Genomic DNA, 13104 nt, shown 5'->3' with positions numbered 1-13104 from the left:
GTTTCACGCACATAATCGCGGTCCTATTAAGAATCCCGGCATACCTTGATGCCCTAATCCGCGTCGTAATAATAGCGCATCTAATCATAGCAGTGCAATTAACGTGCGCACCCGAGTTTAGAAGCGGTGCACCGATGTTTGAGGCCGCGTTGCTCCTTGGGACAACAAACGGCCCGATATTCAGGCCTGCGCGCGCGCGCTCTCCCGTGCGTCGCGTCCGCGCTGCCTCTCAACGTCTATCGTGCGCGCCCCTGACGCAGAGCGAGCGAGCAGATCCACGGAAACTTTGCGCGTCGAAGAAAGTTTCCGATCAGCGCGCGCTCTGCAGCGCGCGACGTCCGGGTCAAGACGCAGCAGCTACGTCGAGCATCAAGGTGGAACAGGAGATGGAAAGTGCTCAAATTAGTGCATCGCGGAGAGGGGCATGCAACGGGAACTACGTTGAGGGACGAGGAACAGAGGCCCACCGGGGTCGCCGTGGATTTAGGAGCGATTTATCTCAATGGGCCCCAATCCCCAGTGAACAGAATTAAACTAACAAAAAGACCACGCTGGTAAGTGCGTGGTTTCTGAACGAGAATGCAAGTCGGGGGAGGGCACATTACGGGGCTCAGACATCACTCGCCAACTGACCACCGCCGCCGGGAATCTAACCCAGGTGAGCCGACTTAACAGCGCAGTGAGTTAAACCGCAACCGGCTCCAGCAACAGCAGCAGCAGCAGCGCTACGTCTCGAGGTTCATCGGTGAATCGAGACGGCGTGAGACAGAGAGAGAGAGAGCGCGCAAACAAAACAAGAGGCATCGCTCCCTTCTCGCCTCTCCACCAGGGCCGACAGCGCACGCGTTACGCGATCTGCAGACACCTCGCGGTACGAGCGGGGAAGCGATTGGCAGCACGCGACTTTTGCCCCCCTCCCCCGCGCCCCCCCCAGCGTCCCCCTCCCCCCCCCCGATGGTGGAGGGGGGGGGCTGTGCTGCTGATGGGAGCGGAGGGCAGAGTTCGCATACTCGCTCGTTCACGACCGACTCTCTCTCTCTGACGAGAACATCTGGCGCTGTTTCCCGACACGGGAGAGGCGCGCGTTAATGCCCGTCACTCGCGCGCTCCCGTCACTCCTCGCGGACGTGGGGAGGTTTCAGCAGCGGCCTGTGTGTCCCTATCAGAAAGTACGCGTGCGTGTGCGTGCGTACGTGTGTGCGTGCGTGTGTGTGCGTGCGCGTGTGTGAGCGCTATGAACCCGGCGATCCGAGTTCTATTCCAGCTCACGGCCGACAACCAGTGACGAATATCTCAACCGGTCCTGCTCGGCTTAGCCTCAAATGCTTACCTGGTGCGATGTGTGAACATCGCCACTTGGGAGACAAAGGCGGCCGGGCGTGTGCCGTGCCAACCTTTGTATGTAATCGCTAAACAGCACTTGTCACCAACATTCGTTAAGGCTATACGGGTGATGTTTGTGCTTGTGTGCGTGTGCATGTCCGTATATATATATTTTTTATGTATGTGTGTGTGCATGTGCATCATCGTGTGTGTAGATGTCTGTGTGTGTTGTTTATCTCTCTCACCCTCCCTTCGCCACCATCCCTCTTCCATCCCCGCTCCCCAGTCCCCCCTTTATCCCCAACTCTCCGCCTTACCCCCCCCCCCCCAAAGAAGCAGCCCAAGGCAGAGTCCTGGCCTTGTCAAACAACGCGCACACATACAACGACATCGACCTCCCGTAGAGCCTTTAACAGACTGATGGGGCATTTGCTGTAAGCGGGGTAGCACCTTTGAAGGCCGGCACGGCGCGCGCAGGGGGAGGTGGTGTGGCTACAGCACCACGCCCGGTCGCTTTTGTCACCTCGGTGATGATTTGTAGACCTCGAACTAGGTGATACATTTTAAGGCTGAGTCGACCTAGGGGAAACCCAGGGCAGGTTCAGATAACCGTCACTGGTGTTGGCCGTGAGCAGGAATCTAACCCGGGTCGTCGGGCTCGTAGCGCAGCGCGCTAACTACTGCGCAACCGCTCACCATACATACACACATGCGCGCGTAGTCACACACGGAAGCACCAACTTCATCCGCGATTGGCCACTAAGTGGCGGTGGCGTCGCTCCTGCTGCGCCCCGTGCCACGCTAGGTGCGCTCTGAAGAAGCGTGGCAGAGAGGTAGAAGCGTTGCGGGGCAGACCCAGATGTTATCGATTTACGCACGGCACTCACGTGCACGCGCACGCACATCGCCTTCTCGCGCGCAGGTGAACAATAACCCGCAAAACTCACCTTCTCCCGGGACCTCTCATCCCGATCATAAATTTAGTCTGGTGGAATACATTTGTCGTGCGCGCGCGCGTTCATGTGCAAGAAACGCATGCATGTGTGTGTGCATATGTGCACACGCATGCGTGCGCGTGTATGCGTCGGTGCGTGTGTGTTGCCTAACGCGTGCGTGTTGCCCGCCCGAGTGTTCTCTGTAGGATGTAGAGACATCTCGTCGGGGATGCGGGATAATTGTGATGGTGATCGCTGCGCGCGCAGGTAGCTTGCCAGTGCCTGCGCTCCTCCTCTACCTCCTCCTACCCCCCCCCCCGCCGCCACCCCCCCCCCCCCCCGCGGGTCCGAGGAGTAGAAAGCAGGTCTGCGAGTTTTTGGCGCGAGCGGCAGATGGGCACGCGCGCGCCCAGGGGATCGCGAGCGCGAGAGCGTGAGAGGGAGAGAGCGAGAGAGGGAGGGAGATGCGGGGGAGAGGAAGAGAGAGGGAGGGAGAGGGGGCGCGTGCGCGCATCCGAACACGAGCACGCGCGCGACACGAATAATTATAAACAAGTGCGTAGATAGGGAGAGATATACATGTGGGGAGGGGTGGGGAAGAAGGGGGGCGGGCGAGTGTGGTGGCATGGAATGGGGGGGGGGTGATGGAGATGCACAGATAGATAGCCATGTGTGTGCGTGTGTGTTACAGAGAGAATGGGATGAAGTGTGTGTACGTGTGTAGAAGACAAGAATTTGAGAGGATGATGGGAGGGAGGTCCTCGTAAAGGTGTGCATGTGAATGGGAGCGAGAGAGAAAGGGGCGGAGTGGTGCGGGGGGTGGGGGTCAGGGAGGAACGGGATGAGAAGGGGGGGGGCACACACAAACGTGTGCGTTCGTGCGTTAGTCACGTGCCCCGCACGCGTCAGCTCTTGACGTCAGCCCCATATGGCACGCGCCGTGGCATCAGCGGCGTTGGCATCGCTGTAGTTGGTGCCAGTTTGTGGGGTGGGGGGGGTGAGATGGGGGTGGAGGAGAAGGGGTAGGGCTGGATTTGAGGGTGGGAGGGAGGGAGCGGGAGAGAGTGGGAGCCGCGTAAGAGGAGGGGGAGAGAGAGGGAGAGGAAGGGTGGCGGAGGAGCGGTGCTCACGTACGGGGAGAGCTGACACGGGAGCTCCCTCCTCCGAGCTCTCGCGCCGCTCCGGGTTCGGCGGCGCCATTCGCAGACGGAACACGGAGACGCGCGGAGACGCGCGGAGACACGCGGCCCGAGCGAAGTATGAGCGCGCTCTGAGCCAAGGAACTTGGGTAAGAAGGGGGCTCCGCTGCCCGGACGCGGACAACGCGCTCCGATGCGGCCACCGCGAGCTGCTGTCGTTCATTCGCGTAGAATTCATCACGCGCCGCCAATGCAACTGCGTGTGCGTAAAAACCCTGCACGCCGCGCTAATTGTTCGGGCGCGTGGCGCGCGTCGGCGTCTTAGATCTCAAACGCGACCTAACGCCGCGCAGTCCCAACTCGACGAATGGAGAAGGCACGGTCCCGCGATCCGTGCGATCCGAGGCTTCTTCTTCTTCATCATAAACGCGCACAACGCGCCTTAATGCAGCGGAGGCGTTCGACCAACTCCCCGTGTCCCCTGCTTGTCGAGGAGACCAGGCGACCCGTCCCCCCCACACCCCCCTTCCCCCCCGCCGAACGCGTGACTGTGACTCCGCGCATCGCCGTGTGTCTCTGTCCCCTCCCGTCCAGGGTTCTGAAAGTGCCTTCCTTCATCCTGCAAGGCGGCTCACGTGAGACGGCACCGTCAACGTGGCGTCGTCTCCACAGAGAATTGGGGTCCAATCCAGGTTTGCATTTCAATAAGCGATTCCGTGTGCGGTTCTGCCAAATAATGATTTTTTTTCTTTTCGCACCCGAACACTTTCCGCACAAATTAGTCGACTAATTAATTGATCGTCACGCGGGGAAGGTGCGAGGGACGGAGAGAGGGAGGAGGGAGGGGGGGTGTGAGGTTATTCGTGGTTTGTTACACGCGTGGTAGCCTCGTCGACAAATATAAAATCCCCTCGTTGGAGGTGAACGTCCAATGTTGAGAAATGTTGACAAAATACGCCGCTTGCTGTGGAATTTGCCTGCGTAAAATATCAAAGCGCCGTGACCAGAATCAGGCCGGTATCACGATCATCCTCAGCATGTTTGTTGTCGTGATGTTTATTTGTATTATTTGTGATCGTGCAGTCACAGAGATGTATTCTGTTGTGTATCGTCACTTATCGCACGTACTTTACTTTCACCGTTACTGCTGTAATAGTTGTATTCACATCGACAATTACGATATCCCAGTTTTAAAGCTGAAGAAACGGTGCGAATGAAAATGAAACAGCGCGAATGAAAATATCAAAATAATTATTTTAATTCCGGAGTAAAAGAGAGAGAGAAACAATAATTGTATCGACGTTTCGGCTCCGCTTCCTTACACAGACAACGTAACCAAACCGCACTGAGCGTTGTCTTCACACCAAAGTACAAAGGCACCAAGTCAACGCGCGCGCCGCGCCACGCCGTGTGTTGACTTGGCGCCTTGGTCTTCGCATCGCCCAGCCTAAACCAAGAGTGGTTCGCGAACCGCTCGCGTTACCATTCGAGTTCGCGCGCTCCTCTTCCTACTCCTCCTCTTCTCATTTCATTTTTTTACGAGTCCTGTAAATAGGCGCCCCCCCCCCCAGCCGCCCGGTGCTCTCTCGCCCGGGCTGCGGTACAGCCTGCAGCCCAAGGTATTCCCCACGCTGGCTGTTTTATTAGAAGAAATGAATATGCACCTGATGCCCGGCTATTAGCACGCGTGCGTGCGGGTGCCCCGCAGAGAGAGAGAGGGAGCGGGGCGCGCCTCTGCATACGGTCGGCGCGATTAAGAACCCCGCTCCACGACGAGCGGCCGTGTGCCAGCCACATCGCTCGACGCCAGCCGTAGCGGACGAGAGGACATGGGGGTTGGTGCTCGTGTAACGAGTATTTCATGTTGTCGTCGTTGTTATTGTCTGGGTAGGGAGTGGGGTTTGTTTGAAATAAATAAGGAACATTACTGCGCGCAGTAATCTCGGTGTAAGTATGGATCAGGGGAACGAGGCGGGGGTTTTGGTTTGTTTGTGTTGTTGTTGACGTTAGAGCGAGAATTCATCACGCTCGCCTGTACGGATCTCGTTAATAGGGCGAGTGCCAGGCGTTTGCGTGCGCGCGCGTGTGACACATGGCCATGTAACCGGCCTGCGTGATCTGGACCGGCTGTGTCTCTCTGGGGAAAGCCGCCTCGCGACGTGCAACCTCCCGTCCGTCCGTGCGCTGCGCCGCATTGTCACGACTCGACGCAGGTTTTCGTGCGCAAACGACGCTCTAGTTGACGCGCGTTAACAAACAAACAAAAAAGGTCACGGAATCCTTCCTCGATGCTCGCCGCCTCCTCCTGCTCCTGCTCAAGCGGCGGCGAGCGTCGAGTCGCTGGCGCTCGGTCCGGCCGCCAGCGACTTGCTCCATCGCGGCGATTGGAGGCGCTCTTTAATGTTTAATAATCCCTCTTGATTTACATAATATGTCGTATATCCTTAGGGTGAGAGCAAATTGAGTACATATTCTGTTGCGCGCTCCGCAATTTAATTACGACATTGTTAAGCGCAATCTAATGCGGCTGATATTTAGAGCTGTACTTTGGTGTGAGTGTGTGTGTGTGGGGGGTGTAGCCAGGACTCCGATAGGGGATGGATGGGGGGGGGGTATGAGAACCGGCTCTTGCGCATCAGGTAGGGCCAGACGCCGCTCTGAACCTATGCCGGAGAGCCGAGGTGGTGCTCCCTTACACATTTCTCCAAAGCGTTGCGATACGTGTCTCTATATATGTGTGTGCATACGTGTGTGTGTGTATATGTGGTCAGCGGTAGTGTAGCTGTTATTGCGCTGCGCTACGAACCTGGCGACCCGAGTTCGATTCCCGCTCACGGCCAACACCAGTGACGATTATCTGAACCGGGTCTTGGCCTCCATTAGGTCGACTCAGCCTCAAATGAATACCTGGTGCGGTGTGTAAACATCGCCACTCGGGAGACAAAGACGTCCGGGCGTGGTGCTGGCCACCCACCCCCACGTGTTCAGTTCCGACCTACAGTCTGATAAGGTTATACGGAGGATCTATGTGTGTGTATATATATATACGTGGGGAGCGGTACTGCCGTGGTTAGCACACTACGATACGAACCCGGCAAACGTCAAGTTTGATTCCCGCTCACGACCGATGACAGTGGCGAATGTTTGTTACGGGTGCTCAGCCTGCCCGAGGTTTGACCCCTGGCGTGGTGTGTATAAAATATCAGCACTGGCCGAACAAAGGCGGCCGGGCGTGGTGGTGTTGGCCCACCCCACCGCCGTGCCTGCCTTCGTAGGTGCTCGCTAACAGCACTTTGCTCCAATGGACGTTTGAAGCTATACGGGGGACCTTTGTCTTTGCGTCTACGTTGTGTACGTGGAGAGCAGCGGTGCAGCAGCCGCTTGCGCGCTGCGCTACGAACCCGGCGGCACAAGTTCACTTCCCGGGCAAGGTCGACTCAGCCTCAAATGAGTATTCGGTGCGGCGGGTAAACATCGTCACTGGGGAGACAAAGGCGGCTGGACGTGGTGCTGACCACCCACCGTTGTAGGTGCCCGCGAGCAGTAAATACGGGAGGGGAATCTTTATACTTGCACACGAGTATGCGTACGTCCGTTGTGTCATTGGAAATTCCACGTCCAGGAATGGTTGTCGAATATGTCGATATTAATGTACCTGCTCAACGAATGAACTGCTCGCGCCCTCGGGGTGAGAAGAGACAGCACCAGCCACGGGGCGTTTAAACACGAGGGGGGAGAGACGAGTGAGGGTCTCACGTCGTGCAAGTGCTGCCCGCTGATTCCAAGGGCGCCCAAAGCTACGCGGCGATTTTTTTTCCCCCACGGAGGGTGGGCGGCTAAGCGGCGGTTCGATTCCCCCCCCCCCCCCGTCGAGAGTCGATCGATCTCGAGGTTTTGATCGAAGCGCGCCGTCGGCAGCGCGCGGTGTACGTGCCTAGTGGAGTCGCGGTGTGTTCCGGTATTTTTGGTAAAAAAAAAAAACGCGGGTCAATGCGGTACAAGCAATGTCAGAATCCGGCAAAATCGCGCTCCAAATTAGCGGTCCTGTGACGCCCGTTTAATTCTGTAAAACTTAATATTTTTGCAAGTGAGGTTTTTTTTCGTAACAAAAAGGAATATGTCAGGTGTCAAATAATTCGGGGTTACAAAACATCTGGACCACGCTGTACACCGATGAGAGTGGATGACGATGATGATGATGGCTTATTATCATGAACGCTAAATCATGTCCCTGCTCTTGAGTCGTGAGGCGTTTCCTTGGGGTTCAAGTCAGAGTCGGTTTGTTCGGCGTTAGCGCGCAGTCGCAACGTCTCTCTACCACCACCACCACCACTCTCATCATCATTATCATCATCTCCACAATCACCACCACAGTCATAACCATAATCTCCAGTCTCACCAGAACCATCATCATTCTCGTTACCATCATCAACATCGTTATCTTAATAAGTGCAATTATTATTATCTCCATTCTCACCATCACCACCACTCTCACCATTATCATCACATCAATGATTCTCATTACCTTCAATCTCACTCGCACCACCGTCATTTCCAGCATCAACATCGTCATCCTTATAAGTGCAAATTACAATGACCACAATCTCAATTTTCACCATCACCTTCCACCAGAATCACCACGGCCACCACCACCACCACAGCCACCGCCACCACAATCATCGCCACCACAATCACCGCCACCACCAACCACTGCTCTGCCCCCCCCCCCCCCCTTTCCCGCTGCTGCGCTTAACAAAACAATGTGGGTCAAGCCCCCCGATTGAACCGGGCGCCGGTCGAACCCGATCCCGCGCGTGGCGTCATTCGCGCTCCCTAGTTAAGTCTCAAAATGCAGGCGGCCCCTCTGCTGCATCGCGGCTTTGCGTTAATCACGAAATGAGCGACGTCAATGGGCGGCCGCGAGGGGCGACGCGAAAGACCGCAGGACGTTACTGGGCGAGGGAATACGATCCGACACGCCACCACAATACAAAGTCAAGGCGCTCTCTTGTCAAGGCCATGCGTCACTTTCATTTACTTATCTTCTTTCGCGTAACTACTGGGCATCTGTGGAAAAAAAGAGCTTCATAGCTCGTCGGGTTCCTCCCGGTACACGTAAAATTTTAACATTAAAAAAAAATATTTTTTTAAACGAGGGTTGCGTTCAAAGCGGAGGGACACTATCGCCGCCGTGTCGCCCTCCATGTTGTTGTTGTTGTTGTGTTTTTTTGTGTTAAACGTGGCGACCTCAAAAGTTCGTTTTTTTCTGTGTGCCACGCCGGATTGCCCGCGTTGTTTCTCGCGGAGCTCGCGAGTGAAGTGTAATTCACTCGCGCAAACAAACTGAAAACTCTTTGGATAAAAGCGGGCTTCCGAGCGCATCTACTACACCGTGACGATTCAGAATCAACCAGGCCAACAGTGATCATGAATCGTGCCAGCCTCTACTGGGCAAAGGCCGACCCCCCCCCCCTCCCCCGCCGTTCCGTGTCGCTCGTGAAGGTTTTTTTGACCATACTTCACCACGCCGGTCAGTGCGTGTTCATGCAGGAGGGGACCGGTCCAGGCTTCACTCCAACCACCAGTGTCAGCCACGCGACCTCTGGTCGCTGCGTCACCACCACTCCCATAATGCATCACATGCTCGAGACACACACGGCGGCTGTCGTGTGCGGCATATAGGCCGCGTCGTCTCGCAGCGATGCGCGTGTTTCACTCTCTGATTGGTACACGCGGACGAGACTATCGTGATCCCTCCCCCCCCCCACGTTGAAGTTTAGCGACGGTTAAATGTTTATTGCCGCGACGTCGAATATTCATTTTGACCTTCCACATTTGGTGCGTGGGGAACAATGCATCGTTCACGTTAACAGGGGACCCCCCCGCTTACTCAGAGGAGGGCTCAAATTAAGAAATTAATTGTCGCCAGCACGCCTTTTAATTAGCGACAAATATGATGCACAGCCCCTTGGTCGATCCACTGCTGGATGAAGGCCTTCTCATGCCGTGTTGGCCATGCAGATTGTTTGACCATACCGCACCACGCCAGTCGGTGTTTTCAAGGTACCGCCAAATAATTCAATGTACTCCACCCCCCTTCTCTCTCTGCTCTGGAAATGGGCTATTGCCTGAAACGTTAGTTAGTAGCACAAGTCTCTGTTATAAGGGTTAGTGCTAGTTGAGAAGGTGCTTGTTTCTTTTGGGTTAGGCAAGGGTTGGTGGATCACGCAGAGATTCATAGAACTCAACAAAGAAACGTGGTGTCCATTAGATAAGCTGCTATGTCGGCCAGGAGATGGCAATAAAAAAACGTGGGATCGTGAACCTATCTGTGCTGATCGTTAGGGGGTTTTCACTGGGTTCACACGAACCAATAACAGTGAGTCTTGAGGCTCAGTGACGCTTTCCTGGATTAGCACAGGACATGGTTATTCGTGTTATTATTACTATTCTAATAAGCAGGTGGGATGCTACATATAATGGAAATACGATAAGATCATCATCATGCACAGCTACTTGAAGACCTCTCCACGATTTTTCTCCCGAGCTCATATCCCATCAGTCCCTACGACCCGTTTTGATGTTCCATCTCCACGAAGGTCGTATATGTGCGTGTATCTGTGTGTATGTGCGTGTGTCTGTGTGTATGTGCGTGTGTCTGTGTGTATGTACGTGTGTCTGTGTGTATGTGCGTGTGTCTGTGTGTATGTGCGTGTGTCTGTGTGTATGTGCGTGTGCCTGTGTGTATGTGCGTGTGTCTGTGTGTATGTGCGTGTGTTTGTATTTGCATGAACGAGTTTCTGTGTGTATGTGCGTGTGTCTGTGTGTATGTGCGTGTCTGTGTGTATGTGCGTGTGTCTGTGTGTATGTGCGTGTGTCTGTGTATGTGCGTGTGTCTGTGTGTGTGTGCGTGTGTCTTTGTGTATGTGCGTGTGTCTGTATGATAGTGTAGCGGTTAGCGCGCTGCGCTATGAACCTGGCGACCCGGGTTCGATTCCCACTCACGGCCAACACCAGTGACGATTATCTGAACCGGTCCTGGGCCTCCCCTAGGTCGACTCAGCCTCAAATGAGTACCTGGTGCGGTGTGTAAACATTACCACTAGGGAGACAAAGGCGGTCGGGCGTGGTCCTGGCCACCCACTCCCTCGTGTACCGTTCCGGCCTTCATAGGTGCTCGCTAACAGCACTTGCCCCTACAGTCTGTTAAGGCTATATGGGGGGTCTGTGTGTATGTGCGTGTGTCTGTGTGTATGTGCGTGTGTTTGTCTTTGCATGAACGTGTGTCTGTGTGTATGGGCGTGCGCTTTTTTGTACGAGCGTGTGTCTGTTTATGAGTGTCTTTGTGTGTGTATGTGTCTACGTGTGTATGAGCGTGTGAATGGGTAGGTTTGGGGAGTGGTAGTGCAGTGGTTAGCGCCGCGCTATGAACCCAGCGACCCGAGTTCCATTCCCGCTCACGACCAACTCCAGCGACGATTTTCTAAACCGGTCATGGGCCTCCCCGAGGTCGACTCAGCCTCAAATGAGTACCTGGTGCGATGTGTCAGCATCGCCACTCGGGATACAGAGGCGACCGGGCGTGGTGCTGGTTACCCCACCCCTTGTGCCTCGTTCCGGCCTTAATAGGTGCTCGCTAACATCACTTGGCCCAAAAGTATGTTAAGGCTATACGGGGGATGTGTCTTCATCATGCGTGTTAATGTGGTTATGTATTCGTGTGTATGTGGCATATGCGTGTGCGTGTGTGTGTGTTTTATCTGCGTGTGCACAGCGCTACAAGTCCGGCGACCTGGGTTCGATACCCAGCCCCACGTCTCAATTGCCATCATCATCATCATCATCACCACCACCATCATAATTATCATCACCACCAACACCATCACCAGCATTATCTTAAGTGCACGTGACCCGCACGTGACCCGCCCGTGACCCGATCGTGACCCGTTCGTCCGTGACCGCTCGCAGGAATCCACCACCACCATGTTCACGAAGCTGTACGCTGGAGCCGAAGCCATGAGCCAGCAGCTCCGAGCCGTGAGTCTGGCTCTCGCCACGGCCGACGAGGACGCCTGCGGGAGCAGCGACGGCGAGGCGCCTCCACACTCCTGCACCACCTCCTCGTCTTCCTCCTCGCATAGGCAGCTGGGGCTGCGCGACTCGCGGCCGGACCTCCACGAGCCCACAAACATCGCGGCGGCCGCGGCGGCCGCGGCGGCGGCAGCGGCGGCGGCGGCGGTGGCGGCCACAGGACGCGGCGGAGGAGAGGAAGGAGGCGAAGGTCCAATCGACGACAACGACGACGACGACCTAGACGACGAAGACATCGAGGACGAGGACGAGATGGAGGAGGAGGAGATGACGATGGAAGAGGAGGAGGAGGTGGAGCGCAAGTCGAGGCGGCGCGGGCCGCGCAAGAAGAAGCCGACGAAGGCGCGCGTGGAGCGCGTGCGCGTGCGGCGGATGAAGGCGAACGCGCGCGAGCGCAACCGCATGCACGGACTGAACGCGGCGCTCGACAACCTGCGCAAGGTGGTGCCCTGCTACTCCAAGACGCAGAAGCTGTCCAAGATCGAGACGCTGCGCCTCGCCAAGAACTACATCTGGGCGCTCTCGGAGATCCTGCGCTCCAACCAGAGCCCCGACCTGCTGAGCTTCGTGCAGACCCTCTGCAAAGGTTTGTCTCAGCCCACGGCCAACCTGGTGGCGGGCTGCCTGCAGCTCAACCCGCGCACCTTCCTGCCCGAGCAAAGCGTGGACTTCGCGCACGTGCCCTATGCGCCGGCCGCGCTCGCCTACGGCTACCCTCCCGCGGGACTGGGCGCTATGAGCCCCCCGTATAGTTCGGCGACCGAGGGCCCGTACCTGTTGCAGGCGGGCAAGGCGCAAGCCTACTTCAGCAGCGCCATAGACCAGTACTTCGACACGGGCGTTTCGGAGTGCACGAGTCCGCCCTTCGAGGCGCCGGGCAGCCCGCCCCACCACTACGGCCTGAACGGGAACTTCGCCTTCAAGCACGAGGCCGCCACCGCAGCGGCGGCAGCGGCCGCGGCTGCGGCGGCCGCGGCGCACGCGTCCGTGCAGGCGGATTACGAGAGGGGAGGGTACGGGCACTTCGGGGTTCGGGGCTCCGGCTACCAGGGGGCGCACGGCGGCGGCGGTGGTGGTGGTGGAGGAGGAGGAGGAGGGGGAGCAGCAGGAGGTGGGGGTGGTGGGGGCGGGGGGGCAGTGGGCCCCGCTGGCTGTAAGCAGGCGGGCCAGGGCACGGGTCCAGGCGCGGCGTACGAGCGGTACGGGCCGCAAGGAGAGCACTTCTGCGCTTACGAGGGCGTGCGTGCGAGGGCGACAGCGCGTCACGACCGCCTGCTGGTGGGTGCCGGGGCCGGAGACATCCACGCGATGTTCGGGGAGTATGACCACCATCACCATCCGCACGGCTGAGACGCACACGCGCGCGTACGCGTGCGCACCGGCGCGGGGTGAAGGGCACTCCCAGCTCCGTGGTCGTCGCTCGCTCCACGTTCTGTTCCGTGTTCGATTGGAGGCGCGAGTTTGTTTCGTCGGTGTGTGTCCTTTGTTCAGTGGTGATTTACTCCCCAGTTGCTTCGCGGCCGTCGATGGCTTAAGCCGAAGCTGTGGGTCTCATCTGATTCCTCACCCCCCCCTCTCCCCCACGGCACCCTCCCCCACCACCCTCTCCTCCTCAC

General features: G+C 57.1%; 1 protein-coding gene across 1 annotated transcript; it reads left to right on the top strand.

The window, feature by feature from the left end:
- The first annotated feature begins 3310 nt into the window (after positions 1-3310).
- On the top strand, positions 3311-12838 carry LOC116941146 (uncharacterized). Its single transcript, XM_076066010.1, has 3 exons — positions 3311-3546; positions 3992-4089; positions 11366-12838. The coding sequence occupies exon 3, from the start codon at positions 11381-11383 to the stop codon at positions 12836-12838; it is 1458 nt and encodes a 485-aa protein (XP_075922125.1). The 5' UTR covers positions 3311-3546; positions 3992-4089; positions 11366-11380.
- The last annotated feature ends 266 nt before the right edge of the window (positions 12839-13104 follow it).

The sequence above is a fragment of the Petromyzon marinus genome, chromosome 10 (assembly GCF_048934315.1).
Source record: "Petromyzon marinus isolate PM22_M1 ecotype Great Lakes invasive population chromosome 10, UKy_Petmar_22M1.pri1.0, whole genome shotgun sequence".
NCBI classification, from domain to species: domain Eukaryota; kingdom Metazoa; phylum Chordata; class Hyperoartia; order Petromyzontiformes; family Petromyzontidae; genus Petromyzon; species Petromyzon marinus.
This window is presented reverse-complemented; position numbering and strand designations above follow the sequence as displayed.